Source organism: Carica papaya, chromosome 2 (assembly GCF_054855325.1).
Source record: "Carica papaya isolate Zhongbai chromosome 2, ASM5485532v1, whole genome shotgun sequence".
NCBI classification, from domain to species: Eukaryota; Viridiplantae; Streptophyta; class Magnoliopsida; order Brassicales; family Caricaceae; genus Carica; species Carica papaya.
The window spans coordinates 17197914-17212914 of NC_142310.1; the positions used below are offsets into that span (position 1 = coordinate 17197914).

At 35.4% G+C, this 15001-nt stretch overlaps 1 protein-coding gene across 1 annotated transcript; it reads left to right on the forward strand.

Moving 5' to 3' along the window:
- Window positions 1–270: 270 nt before the first annotated feature.
- On the forward strand, window positions 271–3781 carry LOC110821331 (phosphoglycerate kinase, cytosolic). The gene is made up of 7 exons (XM_022051128.2): window positions 271–426; window positions 509–736; window positions 2005–2082; window positions 2184–2444; window positions 2556–2873; window positions 3054–3212; window positions 3361–3781. Exons 2-7 carry the CDS (start codon window positions 539–541, stop codon window positions 3553–3555), a joined length of 1209 nt encoding a protein of 402 aa, XP_021906820.1. The 5' UTR covers window positions 271–426; window positions 509–538; the 3' UTR covers window positions 3556–3781.
- The last annotated feature ends 11220 nt before the right edge of the window (window positions 3782–15001 follow it).

Consider the following 15001-nt stretch of genomic DNA (forward strand, 5'->3'; position numbering starts at 1 on the left):
ATGAAAAAAGAAAGTATTAATAATTTTAGTGTAGTTATAATAATAAAATAATTCAAATTATATGTCTGCTTTAAATTTATTAAAATTTAAATAATATGAGTTGAATAGATTTTTTTTTAATATCTGTAAAATATTAAATATTTCAATAAAAAATTAAAAAAAATAATTATTACAATCAAAACCAGCTGATGTGCCTGTTGTTTGAATCAGACCACAGACTCACGAGCCCAGGCCAGGCCATCGTGATTCATGCCTCTCAAGAAAAAGTAGGTCAGGGTTCCAGAGTGGCAAAACCGTAATAACACAAATCGGAATACGCATCATTCTGTCTTCTTCTCTCCCTATAAATTCTCGAACCTTCCTCATTACTCTTCCATTGAACTCATCGCCCTCTCCTGCGTCTCTCCTCTCCCTATCCCTATCATCGTAAGTTTCTTCACAAATAATCACTGATTGTTTACCTCTGTTTGTTTCGATCTATCTAACTGCCTGCCTTTTTTATTTGCAGAGTGCTTGTTGGTGCAGTTATTTGATTGCAATGGCGATGAGAAAGAAGAGTGTAGGTGATTTGACGGAGGCCGATCTGAAAGGAAAGAGAGTTTTTGTGAGGGTGGATCTTAACGTTCCTTTGGATGATAACTTCAACATCACAGATGACACTAGAATACGAGCTGCAGTCCCTACCATCAAGTACTTGATGGAGCGTGGAGCTAGAGTTATTCTTTCTACTCATTTGGTATGTTATTGTCCCTGATTCCCCTCCTCTCTTGCTTCTTCCATTTTCGGGTGATTTCTGGTTTAAATCACTTCGAAGATTCATGTTAATTGTCCCTTTCATTTCCTTCTTTTTTTTTTTTTGGTTGAGAAATGCGATTTTCTTTTCATCCTCTTATGGCTAGCTCCGTTCAGATCTATCTAAATTCGATCAGTTTTTTTTTAATTCCCGTTAAAGCCTGTTTTCACTTCATCATTCTGGGAAATTGCAATCTTTCGTCGGATCTCGGAGTTTATGTAAATGAGTTTCGATTAATTGTAATTATATTCATCAAGGACGCGAATATCAAAGATAAATACCATGCAAACATCAATTTCCGTCTGGTTGATTAAATTGCTTAGTATTTTTATTCAATTGTGTTTGACTGAGGAGATTCCTTTCATTTTAGTGCATAGCCATCATGATTTCTCTCCTCAGACAATCTATTCATGGTGTATAGCGGTGTGTATGAGAAAATTCCTTGAATGAACTCTGTGACTTGGTAGATATGAGAATTTTAGAACTAAGTATTTCTTTCTAAGCCTTGTAGTTGCTGACTGCGTTTTTCCGATTAAGTTAGATTAGCACTGAACGGTTATTTTTATTGAGTTGTTGCACTTCCTTGCAACTTGTGACGCTGAATTTCGTTTGCTTCAGTTTTCAGCTATTTGAACTTCGTGGTTTTTCCACTTGTTGGTTATCAATTGACAAGTTTTCCGTTTTCTAGATGCTGTAAAGTGTTTTGTTGTTTGTGCAACTGTATTTGTTCTGTTCTCCATTATTTTCGCCTTGAATTTGTCAAAAAAAAAAAAAAAATCTTTATTTACTTAATTAAAAAAAAAAAACATTTTGGAAGCTTATAGAAAGTATGGGTAATATGTTACTATGCTAGGACATCATTTTTATTCGAGGCATTTTGTTTGGTTTGTAGAAATTTGTTTGATTCTTAATTAGGTCCATGTAAAGGGATAAATAAACTTTAACATGTAAAGCAGGCTTAAGCTCTTCATTCTATTAGTCTATGGTACCTCTTCGCCTATTACTACTATACGTTTGCAAATGCTCTACTATACAGTCAATGGGTTAGCTGAGGGTGGGCTGTGGCAATTTGGATTTGGCATTTTGTTCCATATGTATGTGCCACTGTGAAGATTTTAATATCATTATTTTGTTAACGTGGGATATAATTTGTGCTGGTCTGGTCTCTTTGCTAAAGTTTGCTAATTTATCTTATCTAAACTGGTTTTCAGGGCCGTCCAAAGGGTGTTACTCCAAAGTACAGCTTGAAGCCGCTGGTGCCAAGGCTGTCTGAACTGCTTGGAGTAGAGGTTTGTCTTGTTCCCTCCTGTTTAGTCTCCCTGCCATGATTTTACGCGTATAAAGCCTTCATTTACATCTTCTCCTCCCCCCATTCTCTTTCTTTTAACAGGTTAAGATGGCAAATGACTGTATTGGTGAGGATGTTGAGAAGATGGTAGCAGAAATCCCCAATGGAGGTGTTCTCCTACTTGAGAATGTGAGGTTCCATAAGGAGGAGGAGAAGAATGACCCTGAGTTTGCCAAGAAGCTTGCTTCACTTGCAGATCTCTATGTAAATGACGCATTTGGCACTGCTCACAGAGCTCATGCTTCTACTGAGGGAGTGGCTAAGTTTTTGAAGCCTTCTGTTGCTGGTTTTCTTATGCAAAAGGTATTTTGCTGTTTGTTCTTATCCTAAAGTTGCACTACACGGGTCATTTGTTCCTTCATTTTTCTTATTTGTTTAGCATAGTTCTCAATATTTCTTGTTTTATTATTATAGGAACTTGACTATCTTGTTGGAGCTGTGGCGAACCCTGCGAAGCCTTTCGCTGCTATTGTTGGTGGTTCAAAGGTGTCAACAAAGATTGGAGTGATTGAATCCCTCTTGGCAAAGGTTAATGTTCTCTTGCTTGGTGGAGGGATGATCTTCACTTTCTACAAGGCTCAAGGTTATAAAGTTGGCTCATCCCTTGTAGAGGAAGATAAGCTTGATCTTGCAACTTCACTTATTGAGAAGGCCAAGGCAAAAGGAGTATCCCTTCTGCTTCCTACTGATGTGGTTATTGCAAACAAGTTTGCTGCTGATGCCGAGAGCAAGGTTTGTATCTCTGGTTTAGAGGAGAGCCACTATGGGTTAATTATATGATGGTGCAATGGAGGATAATTTGCTGTTGGCCTGTTTCTATCACTCACAGAGGGATTGATGTTGCTTGAACCATTTAATTTTTATAATTTACGCTGTGAAAGGGGTTGAAAGTTCAGTTGAATGTTCTTTCAGGTGGTTCCAGCATCTGAAATCCCAGATGGTTGGATGGGTTTGGATATTGGACCAGATTCCATCAAGACGTTCAATGAAGCTTTGGACACAACGAAAACCGTCATCTGGAATGGACCTATGGGTGTTTTCGAATTTGATAAATTTGCAGTGGGAACTGAGGTAGGTTTTTGTGGTTTTATTTTATTAACAGATTTCTATCCCATTCAGGGCCTACTTATTTCTTACTGAGAGCAATCAATTTTGCCAGCAATAGATCCAAATCAGAATTATTGAACCAAATGGTGGATTTTCATTGTTATTTTTGCAGGCAATTGCGAGGAAGCTGGCAGAGGTGAGTGGGAAGGGAGTCACAACAATTATTGGAGGAGGTGATTCTGTTGCAGCAGTAGAGAAGGTTGGTCTCGCCGACAAGATGAGCCACATCTCCACAGGAGGTGGTGCCAGCTTAGAACTTCTAGAGGGGAAACCCCTCCCCGGAGTCCTTGCTCTTGACGATGCATGAACTGGTCTGGAGTTTGGTACACACTGTTTGTTTTTATCTTTATTGTATGGCTGGTGGATGGTTTTTCATCCAGAGAGTGTATGGCAGCAGATCTTGTAGAGGCTATAGGGTGACTTAAGAATAAATGTAATTTCTTTCCAGAGGGGCATCCTTCCTTAACTGCTTGGATCTATTTTTGGAACATTGATGATAAATGGTCCAACTGAATGAGTTATTTTCCCTTAAATCACTAGTATGTTTCTTGATGCTTACATCAACTTTTAGTGGCCGTTTTGGCAGCAGGTTTTTTACCTGCACCCTTTGCTGCTATGCTAAATCATAGAGAAAAACTGAAAATACTTGAATTGTTTTTAATAGCTTTAACATGGAAGCTACTACTGCATTCAACAATTTTTTTATTTATTTATTTTTCTAAAATAATCATTAATTAATAATATAATTTTGTACTTGTAGTAAATATGTATTAGTGTATCATAGAGAATAATATAATATACATATTACGTATGATGTGTGTATTACATTTGTGTTATTTATACATAAAATGATCTATACGATGGCCTGATTGTATGGTAGGCTTTTGGGGTTCTTAGCATCAGTTTGCAAGCTTTTTACTGCATGTATGTTTGTTTTGGAAATAATTATATTTGGAAGACTTGCAGAACTTATATTCTATTAAATTAATTGTAGCATTACCTCTTAATCAGATGCTAGTAAGGTGACACTTTTACTTTCTCTTTTCTGTTAACATTCGAGGAAATTACTGTCACCTGACATTGAAGACACAACTCTTCTTACCTAAAACACTTAACTCACCGTATATGGATAGATCTATCTCAACCTAGCACATTATTAAGCTCTGAATCCTTCTAAATGCTTGTATTAATTTATTATATTTTTGGTATAATTATCACAAGACTTATAATCTTCACTGGTTTTGTTCATTGGTACCATGCACAAAGTCTTCTTCGCAAACCCAAGTGAAGACTCTTTGAAAATCAATCACATAAAAAGAGTAAAATACTAAAAGCACAAATTTGAGATACACTAATAGTTCATTTTAGTTCAATAAAAGAATTTCTCAAATTTCTTTTTCAACATAAGTTCAAAAAAGATTGAATACGCGTTTCGTGAAGGAATTATTCAAAGAAGATTTAGAAAATTACCTCAAAGCTTATTTTTCAAAAATATAAACTTTTCATGAAGCTCGAAGGTGGAGGAGGTGCAGAAGGAGAGAAGATTTTGAAATAATGATCTTCAGGTCTTCTTCATGAAATCTTCTTCTTCTCTTTTACTCACTCACACACTTTCTCTTTTCTCTTTTGTCTTTCTTATTCACATCTCCCCTTTAAACTACTTTTTAAAGTAGATGAAAGATATTTGTAAAATAGAAAGAAAAAGTCTTCAGAGAGAGGCAGTTGTAAAAAAATATGTTTTTTTTTTGTTTTTTTCTAGCGGTAAAAAATATTTTTATTTTTAAAGTTAAAAATTAATGTGACTCAAGTAATGTTAGAGTATATCCTCAATGTGAGTCAACACTGTTTTTGTTTATAAAACTTTTAATTTGTAAAATTTTTTTTACAAAGAATATTTTCTTTTAAAACATTATATGTGATATGATAAAACTTTCTTCTTGAGCTACAATGAAAACCACATAATTTTACAACTTCTAGAAATTATACCTAAAAACCTATTTTGTTAGTTTTTTCTTTGATCTCTTCCTTGAGGTTTTGAAGATTATATTTTCATGTCTTTTTCTTCTTCCCATTTATCTCACGAATATTTCTTAATATATTTAGTTGCTTTAGCTATTGGTTGCTTTGTTCGTCTTAAACTTAATCCTAAAACAACATTAACATCAATTAAGTGTTTATTGTCTGTCAAAACTAGGGCACTAATACCAATAATCTTCCCTTTTTAATAAAATGATAAAACTTAATTTGTCTAAATATAATAGTTATGAGAAGCAATTGATGTGAGCATGGATCACCCTAAGCCACTTGGAAGAGACATCATCATGCCAAGTGGGCCCATAACGAGGAATCAGATCCAAAGATTACAACAAGCTTTCCAACTCTTCATCCAAACTTAGATTAATAAGGAAGACGAGTTTGGATCCACTAAAGAAGTCTAAGAAAATAAGCTACCCAACCAATTAACTTAAGGGCATAATAGTTCTATCAACTTTCTTCAAGTACATAATAGAAATGAGTAAGAAAAAGAAGTAATCGACCAAGAAAAGGGGGAGGAAGACCATATCTATCGTACTTAGGAATTTAAAATTTAATTTTAATTAATTTTCTATGTAATTGCACATAGTTAGGGATTTAGACTTTTATTTTAATTAATTTCTTATGTAATTGCAATTTTAATTAAGAGATTTTTAAATACCCTTTTATTCACATACTTTACCCTATAAATAGACTATCAAGTCTTCATTATAAGCATTCAAGATTAAAATCAATAATATTATGAGTTTTATTCAAAAGAGGTGTCTTCATCATTTTTGTTGAGTAAGGAGTTGATCTATTTATTAAGGTAATTCTTTGTGGTGTTTTTTCATTCTTCTTTTAATTTTTCGTTTTCCAGTAATCTTAATTCCTATCATTTTTTATAGAAGGTTAAGTAGGGAGAGTTTTCATAGGATCAAATTCTTTTGGTGTCTTGAATGAAATAGTGTGAGTTTCTGATCATGTTGATTGATCTTGGATTCTGCATTATTTGATATCAGAGTTTTGGCTCTATATAAACTTACTATATTTTATTTTGTACTTTTAATGCACTGTTTATTTATTTATTTATTTTTTTGTTCATCTATTTAAAAAAAAGATTATCTCATATATCGATCCAAGTAAGACATAACGTCAATTGACACTTTCTTGACTTGATAAAATTGTTATTGAGTATCGATTTTTTAAATATATTTTTCTTGCAATTTTGTTTCCTGTGAAAAAAAAAAAGAAAAAAAAAAGAAAAGAAAAAAGAGAGAATAAAAAAAGAAACAGAAGAAAGAAATTTCATAAGGAAAGTACTTACCTTTTTGGTACTCATCCATCCTTCTTTAAAATGGTGCAAGAACCACCTTTTCATAAGACAAAAGTCCCTTTTATTCTACAATTTTTTTTTACAACCACGTGCATTTACACCTATACAGTTCATTAAAGACTATATTTTTTTATATAGAACGCAACGTACATCGGGAATAGATTGGTAGGAATATCTTTTGAATTTTTTCTTAGGGCAAATACTAAATCCCTACATCTTCTATAAACCGTCAATTTTTTCTACTTTTAGTTTCTTTTATTCTTTTAAGCTTTAGTTTTTTGATACATCTAAGTATCTAAATTGCATTTTAGAGCTTAACATAATTAATAACACACTATCTCTTTCTCTGTGTGTTACACTTTTACTTCTAGTATTGGTGCGGTGTTTGTTCTATAGGACTCATTATGGTATCTTAAAACAATGCTTGAGAATATTTTAATTAAAGAGGATCTATCCGTCACTCAAATTGAGGGTGAGAGATAGAAAGGTAAAAGGAAAGAGTGTGTGAAAATATCTGAAGATAAAAGCCAAATGTGTAAAACATGAAGAGAACTAGTGAGGAATCTTTATTTGTTATTATTAACATCTTTTATAGGAAACTCTTTTCTAAAAATGTGAAGCGAGCACCAAAGGTCCACTGACATAAAACTCTTTCTGGAGGCTATCCAAGCAGAATTAACATGATTCAATAAAAAAGATAGATAATCTAATTAGTGGTTGAAGTGAGGCAAGACATGAGAACCCAAAACCAAACGACCTAGGACTTAACACCATGACAATAAGGCTGGGTCTTGTAATGATCAGGAGGAAGATAGGGTGGAGAGGAGAGAAGAAAGGAAAAATAGTAATATTAGCTCCATCAAGATAAGAATACCACCTTTTAAGGATAAGAATGATGCTGAAGCATACTGGGAGTGTGAGAAGAAGGTAGAACTAGTCTTTGATTGTCATAACTACCATAAAGAAAAGAAAATCAAACTAGCAGTGATATAGTTCATTGACTACACCTTAGTGTGGTGGGATCAACTACTCCTCACTAGATGGCGTAATGGAGGGCGACCAATATCCTTCTAGAGAGAGATGAAAACAATCATGCAAAAAAGGTCTGTACCTTTTTACTAATATAGAGATATGCATTAAAAGTTATAGTACTTAGTGTAGGGTCTATACCCGTTGAGGACTACCACAAAGAGGTAGAGATGATTATGATTATGGCCAATATAGAAGAAGATTCCGAAGCAACAATAACAAGATTTCTTGGAGGTCTCAATAAAAACATTGCCAACATGGTGGAATTATAGCACTATATGGAGTTGGAGGACATGGTCCACATGGCCATGAAGATTGAGAGACAACTAAAGAGTAAAAGTAAGGGAACATTCCATAACACTTACCTTTAACTCAAGATGGCCGAAGACAGAGGAAAGGAAGGGAGTTAAGGCAAAAAAGGAGAAGGCGACCACACTCAACTATAAAGGTAAAACCCTATCTCATCTAAAAAACATAACACTATCAAATGTTTCAAGTGTTTAGAATCCGGGCACATTGATTCCCAATGCCCGAATCAGAGAGTGATGTTGTTAAGAAACAATGATGTGATCGATAATAACTCTGAAAGCAATAAAATATCATCCCTAAAGGATGAGGATGAAGAAAATGAGTATGCGGCTCAAGGAGAGTATCTGGTTATAAGGAGAACCCTAAACATCCAAATAAAGGAGGAGGTGATCAGAGAGAGAACATATTCCATACACGGGGTCTTGTGGGTGGAAAATTATGTAACATCATCATCAATAGAGGTAGGTGCGTCAATGTAGCCAACGCAACACGTTGAGAAGTTGGGATTAGCTTGTACCAAGCACCCCAACCCATACTGGCTACAGTGACTGAATGAGTGTGGAGATATCCGAGTAAATAAGTAGATAATGATAACTTTCACCATATGAATATATCGTGATCAAGTTCTTTGTGATGTCGTACCTATGCATACCAGTCACATTTTTTAGGGTGACCATGTCAATATGATCAGCAAATTACTCATGATGGTTTAAAGAACCGCTATGCCTTTAGCTTTAATGGAAAAAATCACACTATCATCTTGTTGACACCTAAGGAGATATGCGAAGACCAATTGAAAACCAAAAAGTCAATAGAAGGAATAACAGAACAAAAAGAAAAAGAAATAAAAGAGGCCCAAAAAAAAAGACTTAATGAGTGACCAAAAATTGGGTAAAAAAAATAGAAGGCCCACTGAGTAATAAAGAGGCAAAAAAAGGCCCGTTAAGAGAGCAAAAGGCCCAAAAGAAAAGAGAAGACCCAACGAGGAAAGAGAGAAAAAAGAAAAAAAGAGTGCTTATTTATGAGGGAGAGAGAGTTGAGGAGAACATATTGTGAGGAAAAAAAGTCTAGTTGTACTTCGATAGAAGGAAGCTTATTTGAGTTTAACTAACATTAACCCCTCTTTGCCTAGTGCTCTGTTGTTTGTTTTGCAGGAATTCGAGGATGTATTTCCAGATGAGATACCAGATGGATTACCACCGATATGAGAGATTGAGCATCAAATCGAATTCATGGGATCCTCAAAAGCTTCAAGAGGTAGATCAACAATCAATTTCTCATTATCTTCCTCATCTAGAGAGGGGCATGGAAAGGAGTGAGTTCTACATACTCAATAAGAAAAAAAAGTATTTAAATAACATCACTAAGATTTCAAAGGTAATTAAAAACTAAAATAAAGTACAATCATTACTCACCATCGAGAATTGTGTTAGGAATTCATTTATTAATTATGAAAATAATTTATTTTATTAAAAAAATTAAATCCATCATGTCAATCAAATCTATCATCTATAAAGCAAAGAAAATCAAACAAATTATGACATGCTCTTTATTTTATTTTATTTTTCGCGTGAAATCGTTCCGACTTCTATCTATTGAGGACAATACGGATTTTTGACTACCCATGTGGAATAACTAATTCATTTTATATTATATTAGTAATTTGTAGCTTGTTAAACCAACAACACATTTACGGCTTGTCAAACTATGACGCGATGTATGACCACGATCGTACCAATACAGAGGTCCTATATGTAAACTATAATCATGACCGTACTTTGCTAAAAATGACCCCTACAATCATATCGCGTCATCACTCTCATCAGAGAGCATCGCATCATCCACAGGAAGTGATCCTCTCACATCTTTTCAGACCAGATGTAGGAGAAATAAAAATTCTTTAGAGATAAAAAGTCTAATGAAATATCTTATGAACTATGCATGCCAATATCGATACATATTCTCATGCTTAAAATATAGCATCATGTTCATTATTTCATCATCGTGCAATCGACATTTATTACATGCAAATTAATCCTTCCAGTTGAACATGCAATTAATCGGTTTATATACGTTCATATAAACATGCATTAACATATAATAATTTTCTTAAAAAATTAAGCATGCAATCATTTAATTAAAACTTCGTTAATTTAATCTAAAAATACTCATTATGTTAAAAGAAAATATTAAATTCCTTACTGAAACTTTGGAGTTTCCTATGTCTTTCTTCCTCTATTTCTTCCTCTTCTCTCTCTAGCTCACTCTCTTTTTCTAAAACTCTTTGGTGGATGGAAGAATGAAGTAAGAGTGGTAAGGAAATGGTGAAGATGGGTCCTTATTTATAAAAAATGGAGACCATTAGATTTGTACAAAGTGGCAAAATCTTGTGAAGAGAGAGAAAAGCAAAAGTGATTTGATGCGACTAACGGATGGACGACATGACGATGGTGACGTGACAGCAGTATGAAAACCAGAGTCATGTTACCCAAAAGACGGTGGCTCGCCCCCCAAAGTCAGCGGTGCACAGCCCCCAAGGTGGTAGTGCATATTGCCTGGGGTGGCACAAACCGCCCTCGCTTGTCGCGTGGACAGGCCTACCGCATGAATGGCGCACGCACAATGTCCTACGTAACATGTGTAGATCGCGCACCTCATACCTTGTGTGGATGGGATGTGTGCATAGGCGCACGTCCTGCGCGCGCAGGGATCTTTTCTGCTGGATTTTTCTGTTGTTTTCTCATCTGTTTTTCCCTGAAACCTTTTTAAGAAAATTTTAAAAAATAAATTTTTAAAAAATATAATAAAATAAATTTTAATAATTATTTAAACTCAATAAATATGATAATTCAAAAACATTAAATTTCATCTGAAAATTAAAGTATGAAAATTTAAAGAGTTTAAATGGCCTTAGAGCACGAATAACTATGAGTTCTTAATACAAATTAAGCACGAAAGTTTTTGAGGTGTTACATTTTCTCCACCTTTAGAAAATTTGTCCTCAAAATTTGTCATGAATAAGTCAGAAAACTTCTCTCGCATTTCACTCTCTAGTTCCTATGTCGCCTCTTCTAGAGTGTGATGCTGCCACTGCACCTTCACAATCTGGATCCTTTTATTGCGTAAGACTTTATTAGTCCAATAAAAATTTTTTACAGGGAGTTCCTTATAAGTCATGTATGCTTGAACCTGTATTTATTGGTTAGGAATTATGTGAGAAAGGTCAAGGTGATACATTTTGAGCATGGAGATATGGAAAACATCATGCAAACCCACGAACTCTCAGGATAGAGCGACGCAGTACGCCACGGGTCCGACATATTCCACGATCTTCAAAGAGAGGCTCAACTTACCCTTCTTATGGAACCGCATTTGTTTCATTTAAGAGAAGATCTTAAGGAAAACTTGATCGCTAACAGCAAACTCTAGGGGTCTTCTACGATTGTGGGCATAACTTTTCTAGCGACTCTGAGTGGTGGCTAGGTTCCTTCGTATAATGATGACTTTTTTTATAGTCTTTTGAATGTAGTATGGTCCTAAGTGACGCTGGTTTCCGATTTTTTCCCAACAAATAGGAGAATGATAGAGCCTACCATACAGAGCTTCATACGTAGTCATGTCGATGCTGAAATAATAACTGTTATTATAAGTAAATTCACATAAGGGAAAGTACTCATATCAGTTAGTACCACAGTCGAGGACACAAGTGCGCAACATATCTTCGAGTGTTTGGATAGTACATTCAAACTGACCATCGGTCTGAGGATGATAGGCAGTGTTGAAGTACAACTTCGAGCCAAGTGCTTCTTGAAAACTGTCCCATAAATAAAAAGTGAATCGAGGATCTCTGTTTGATATAATGAATGAGAGAACACTATGGAGTCGAACACTCTCCATGACGTACAGGCAAGCTAACCTGCTAGTGGAATCTATTGTTCTGATTGATAAAAAATTATCGATCTTGGTCAACAGGTCAATAATGACCCATATTGCATTTTAACCGGAACAGGTTGTGAGAAAACCTGGTAACATAGTCCATGGTCACATGCTCCCACTTCCATTATGGAATAGGGAGGCCTTGTAATAAACCACCAAGTCTCTAGTGTTTGGCCTTAACTCGTTGGCAAGTAAGGCATCAGAAGACATAGTCAACAATATCTTTCTTTATTCCAGGCCACCAATATTGACGCCTTAGGTCCCGATACATCTTGATACTTATGGGGTAGATGGATAATTTGGAGGCATGAGCAGCCTTGAGAACATCCATCCTGATAGCAATAGGGACCCAAACACGATCCCAGAATCAGCACAATCCATTATCTGTGAATCCGAAATCAAAAAATTCCTTAGAGGTAAACTTACTCATATTTTTTGTTATCTTTGGGTCAATGAATTGAGCTTATCAAATCTTCATAAAAAATCAGGCAAAGCTCGAATCTGGGCGAAGTAGGGACCATTATCATAATGGTGCAGGCGAAGTGCCTATATAACATCTACTAGTTTCTAACTGGAGGCCATTTTTTAGGCCAACAAAGCGAACTCCTTTTAGCTCAGAGCATCAACAATCACATTACCTCTACTAAGGTGATAGATGATCTTGCAGTCGTAATCCTTCAGGAGGCTCATCCAACGTCTCTATCTTGTATTCAATTCTTTCTGCAAAAATATATATTTTAAACTTTTATGGTCAATATAGATTTTAAATATTTGACCATATAAATAATGGTGCCATATTTTTAAGATAAAGATTATGACCGCCAACTCTAGGTCATGAGTAGAGTAGTTACACTCATGAGACTTCAAATTTCTAGATCCGTAAAAAACTACCCAACCGTGCTGCATAAAAAAAATCTCAAACCCATGTGAGATGCATCACAGTAAACCTGAAATTGTCCAGTATTTTCAGGGGGGATCAACACTAGAACAGAGGTAAGACAATACTTCAACTCAGCAAAAATTTCATCAAATTCATAATCCCAAACAAAAGATGCACCTTTCCTGGTGAGAGGGGTCAATGGAGTTGCAATCTTGGAGAACCATTGACGAATCGTCGATAATAACTTGCCAAACTAAGAAAACTATGTACCTCAGCGACATTCATTGGCAGGTTCCAATTTATCACCATTTCAACCTTGGATGAATCCACAGAAACTCCTTCGTCAAAAATTATATGGCCAATGAAGGAGACTCAATCCAAGAAAAATGAACATTTACTGAACTTATGATACAAATGATTTCGACGGAGGGTTTCTAATACTCGAGACAAGTGAGCTGCATATTTTTTATGGCTCCTAGAATACATCAGGATATCATCAATGAGCATGATGACGTATTGATCTAGTGCATGCCGAAAAACCATGTTCATAAGATCTATGAAAACAGGAGTGGGCATTAATTAGTCCAAAAGACATAACTTTGAACTCGTATTGACAATATCGGCATTGAAAACTATCTTAGAAATGTCTTCTTCCTTCACCCTCAACTAGTAGTAGCTCAATTTGAGGTCAATCTTCAAGAAAACTATAACTCCTTGCAACTGATTGAAGTGGTTATCAATATGAGGTAAAAAATACTTACTTTTCATTGTTACTCGGTTAAACTCTCTGTAGTCTACATATAATCATAAGGAACCATCATTCTTCTTAACGAATAACATCGAGGCACCCTAAGGGCAATGACTAGGGCGAATAAATCTCTGCCCAAGGAGCTCGGAGAGCTGGTGTTCAAGTTCAGCGAGTTCAATGTAACTCATACGATAAGTGGGCCTCGAGATAGGTTGTGTTCCTGGGAGCAGATCAATAAAAAGTTCTATCTCCTATGGGGGAGGTAGACCAGGTAGTTCCTCTAAAAAGACATATGAAAAGTTACAAATAGTAGCAATAGTATATACGGTGAGATCGACATCCATATTCATGTTTATTCAAAGGTTAAAAAGTAGCAAAACAAATTCAAAAGATTTTTATTTCATTCTCGGTGAACGTAAAGTTATAATCTTACTTTTGCAGTTAATGATTTTCCTATACTTCTCTAACCAATCCATATATAAGATAATATCGAATCCTGAAAAATCTAAGAGAATATGGTCTACTAACAATTCTATTCCTGAGATTTTTATTTTACTATTTTTATACTCATAATGAGTTTCTAGAAGATCTCTAGAGGGAGTTTTTACTACTAATACTTCATTTAAAGGTTTAGGCCTATATCTAACTTACAAGTAAAAGAATAAGAATTAAAAAGTAGGTAGCACCTGTATCAATCAGAGCTCGAGCAGAAGTGTCATGAATAGAAAACATATCATGGATAACAATAGGAGTGGTGAGAGCATTGACTTCATCACGGTGGTACACACGATCCTAGGCTATTGGTCTGACAGTGTCCTTTAGCCGCTGTGGGTAGTCTTTCATAAAGTGTTGAGTGCTTTCGCAATTATTACAGGCATTGTTCAAATGCCGACAGGGCTGATTGTCATCTATACGTCCATAATGCTACATAATTGGGTAGGTCACACAAGGTGTTTAGTAGGTGGAGGCAAAGTATGGGGATGGGCAACTCGGAGTCATTTATTAGGATGACTACTAATTGGGTCAGACAATCTTGTTCTTGATTGTTGGTGTTGGTGATGGTGTTATTGTTGTTGGGAACGAACTCAGGCAATATGTTCGTGTCAAGTCGAGATAAGATCTTCAATCAACTGAACATGTTTCAGCACCTCAACATACGAGTTAGGTCTCAGCATCGCGACTCGATCATAGATGTCGACATGAAGGCCCTTTAAAAACTTCCTAACCTTACGACTCTCAAGGGTGACCATTAGTGGGGCAAAGGTAGACAACCGAACAAATCGGGTTGTATATTAGGCAACCATCAAATTTCCCTAGCAGAGATTGTGAAACTCATCTTCGTTGTCTCGGACATAGATAAGGAAGAAGTTTTCAAAGAAAGCATTCATGAAAATCTCCCAAGTGGTAAGAATAGGTAAGACTTCCTTCTTAAGCCGCCACCAATATTCGACTTCACTAGTTAACATGAAGGCTGTTAGGGGAACCTTTTGTCCTTCGGTTAA

Excerpts from the sequence above, each read along its gene's own strand:
- LOC110821331 (XM_022051128.2), top strand. The coding sequence starts at position 539 with ATGGCGATGAGAAAGAAGAGTGTAGGTGATTTGACGGAGGCCGATCTG. Across the intron at positions 2,445-2,555 it reads CTGGTTTTCTTATGCAAAAG|GAACTTGACTATCTTGTTGG; the intron begins GTATTTTGCTGT and ends TTATTATTATAG. Across the intron at positions 3,213-3,360 it reads AATTTGCAGTGGGAACTGAG|GCAATTGCGAGGAAGCTGGC; the intron begins GTAGGTTTTTGT and ends TTATTTTTGCAG.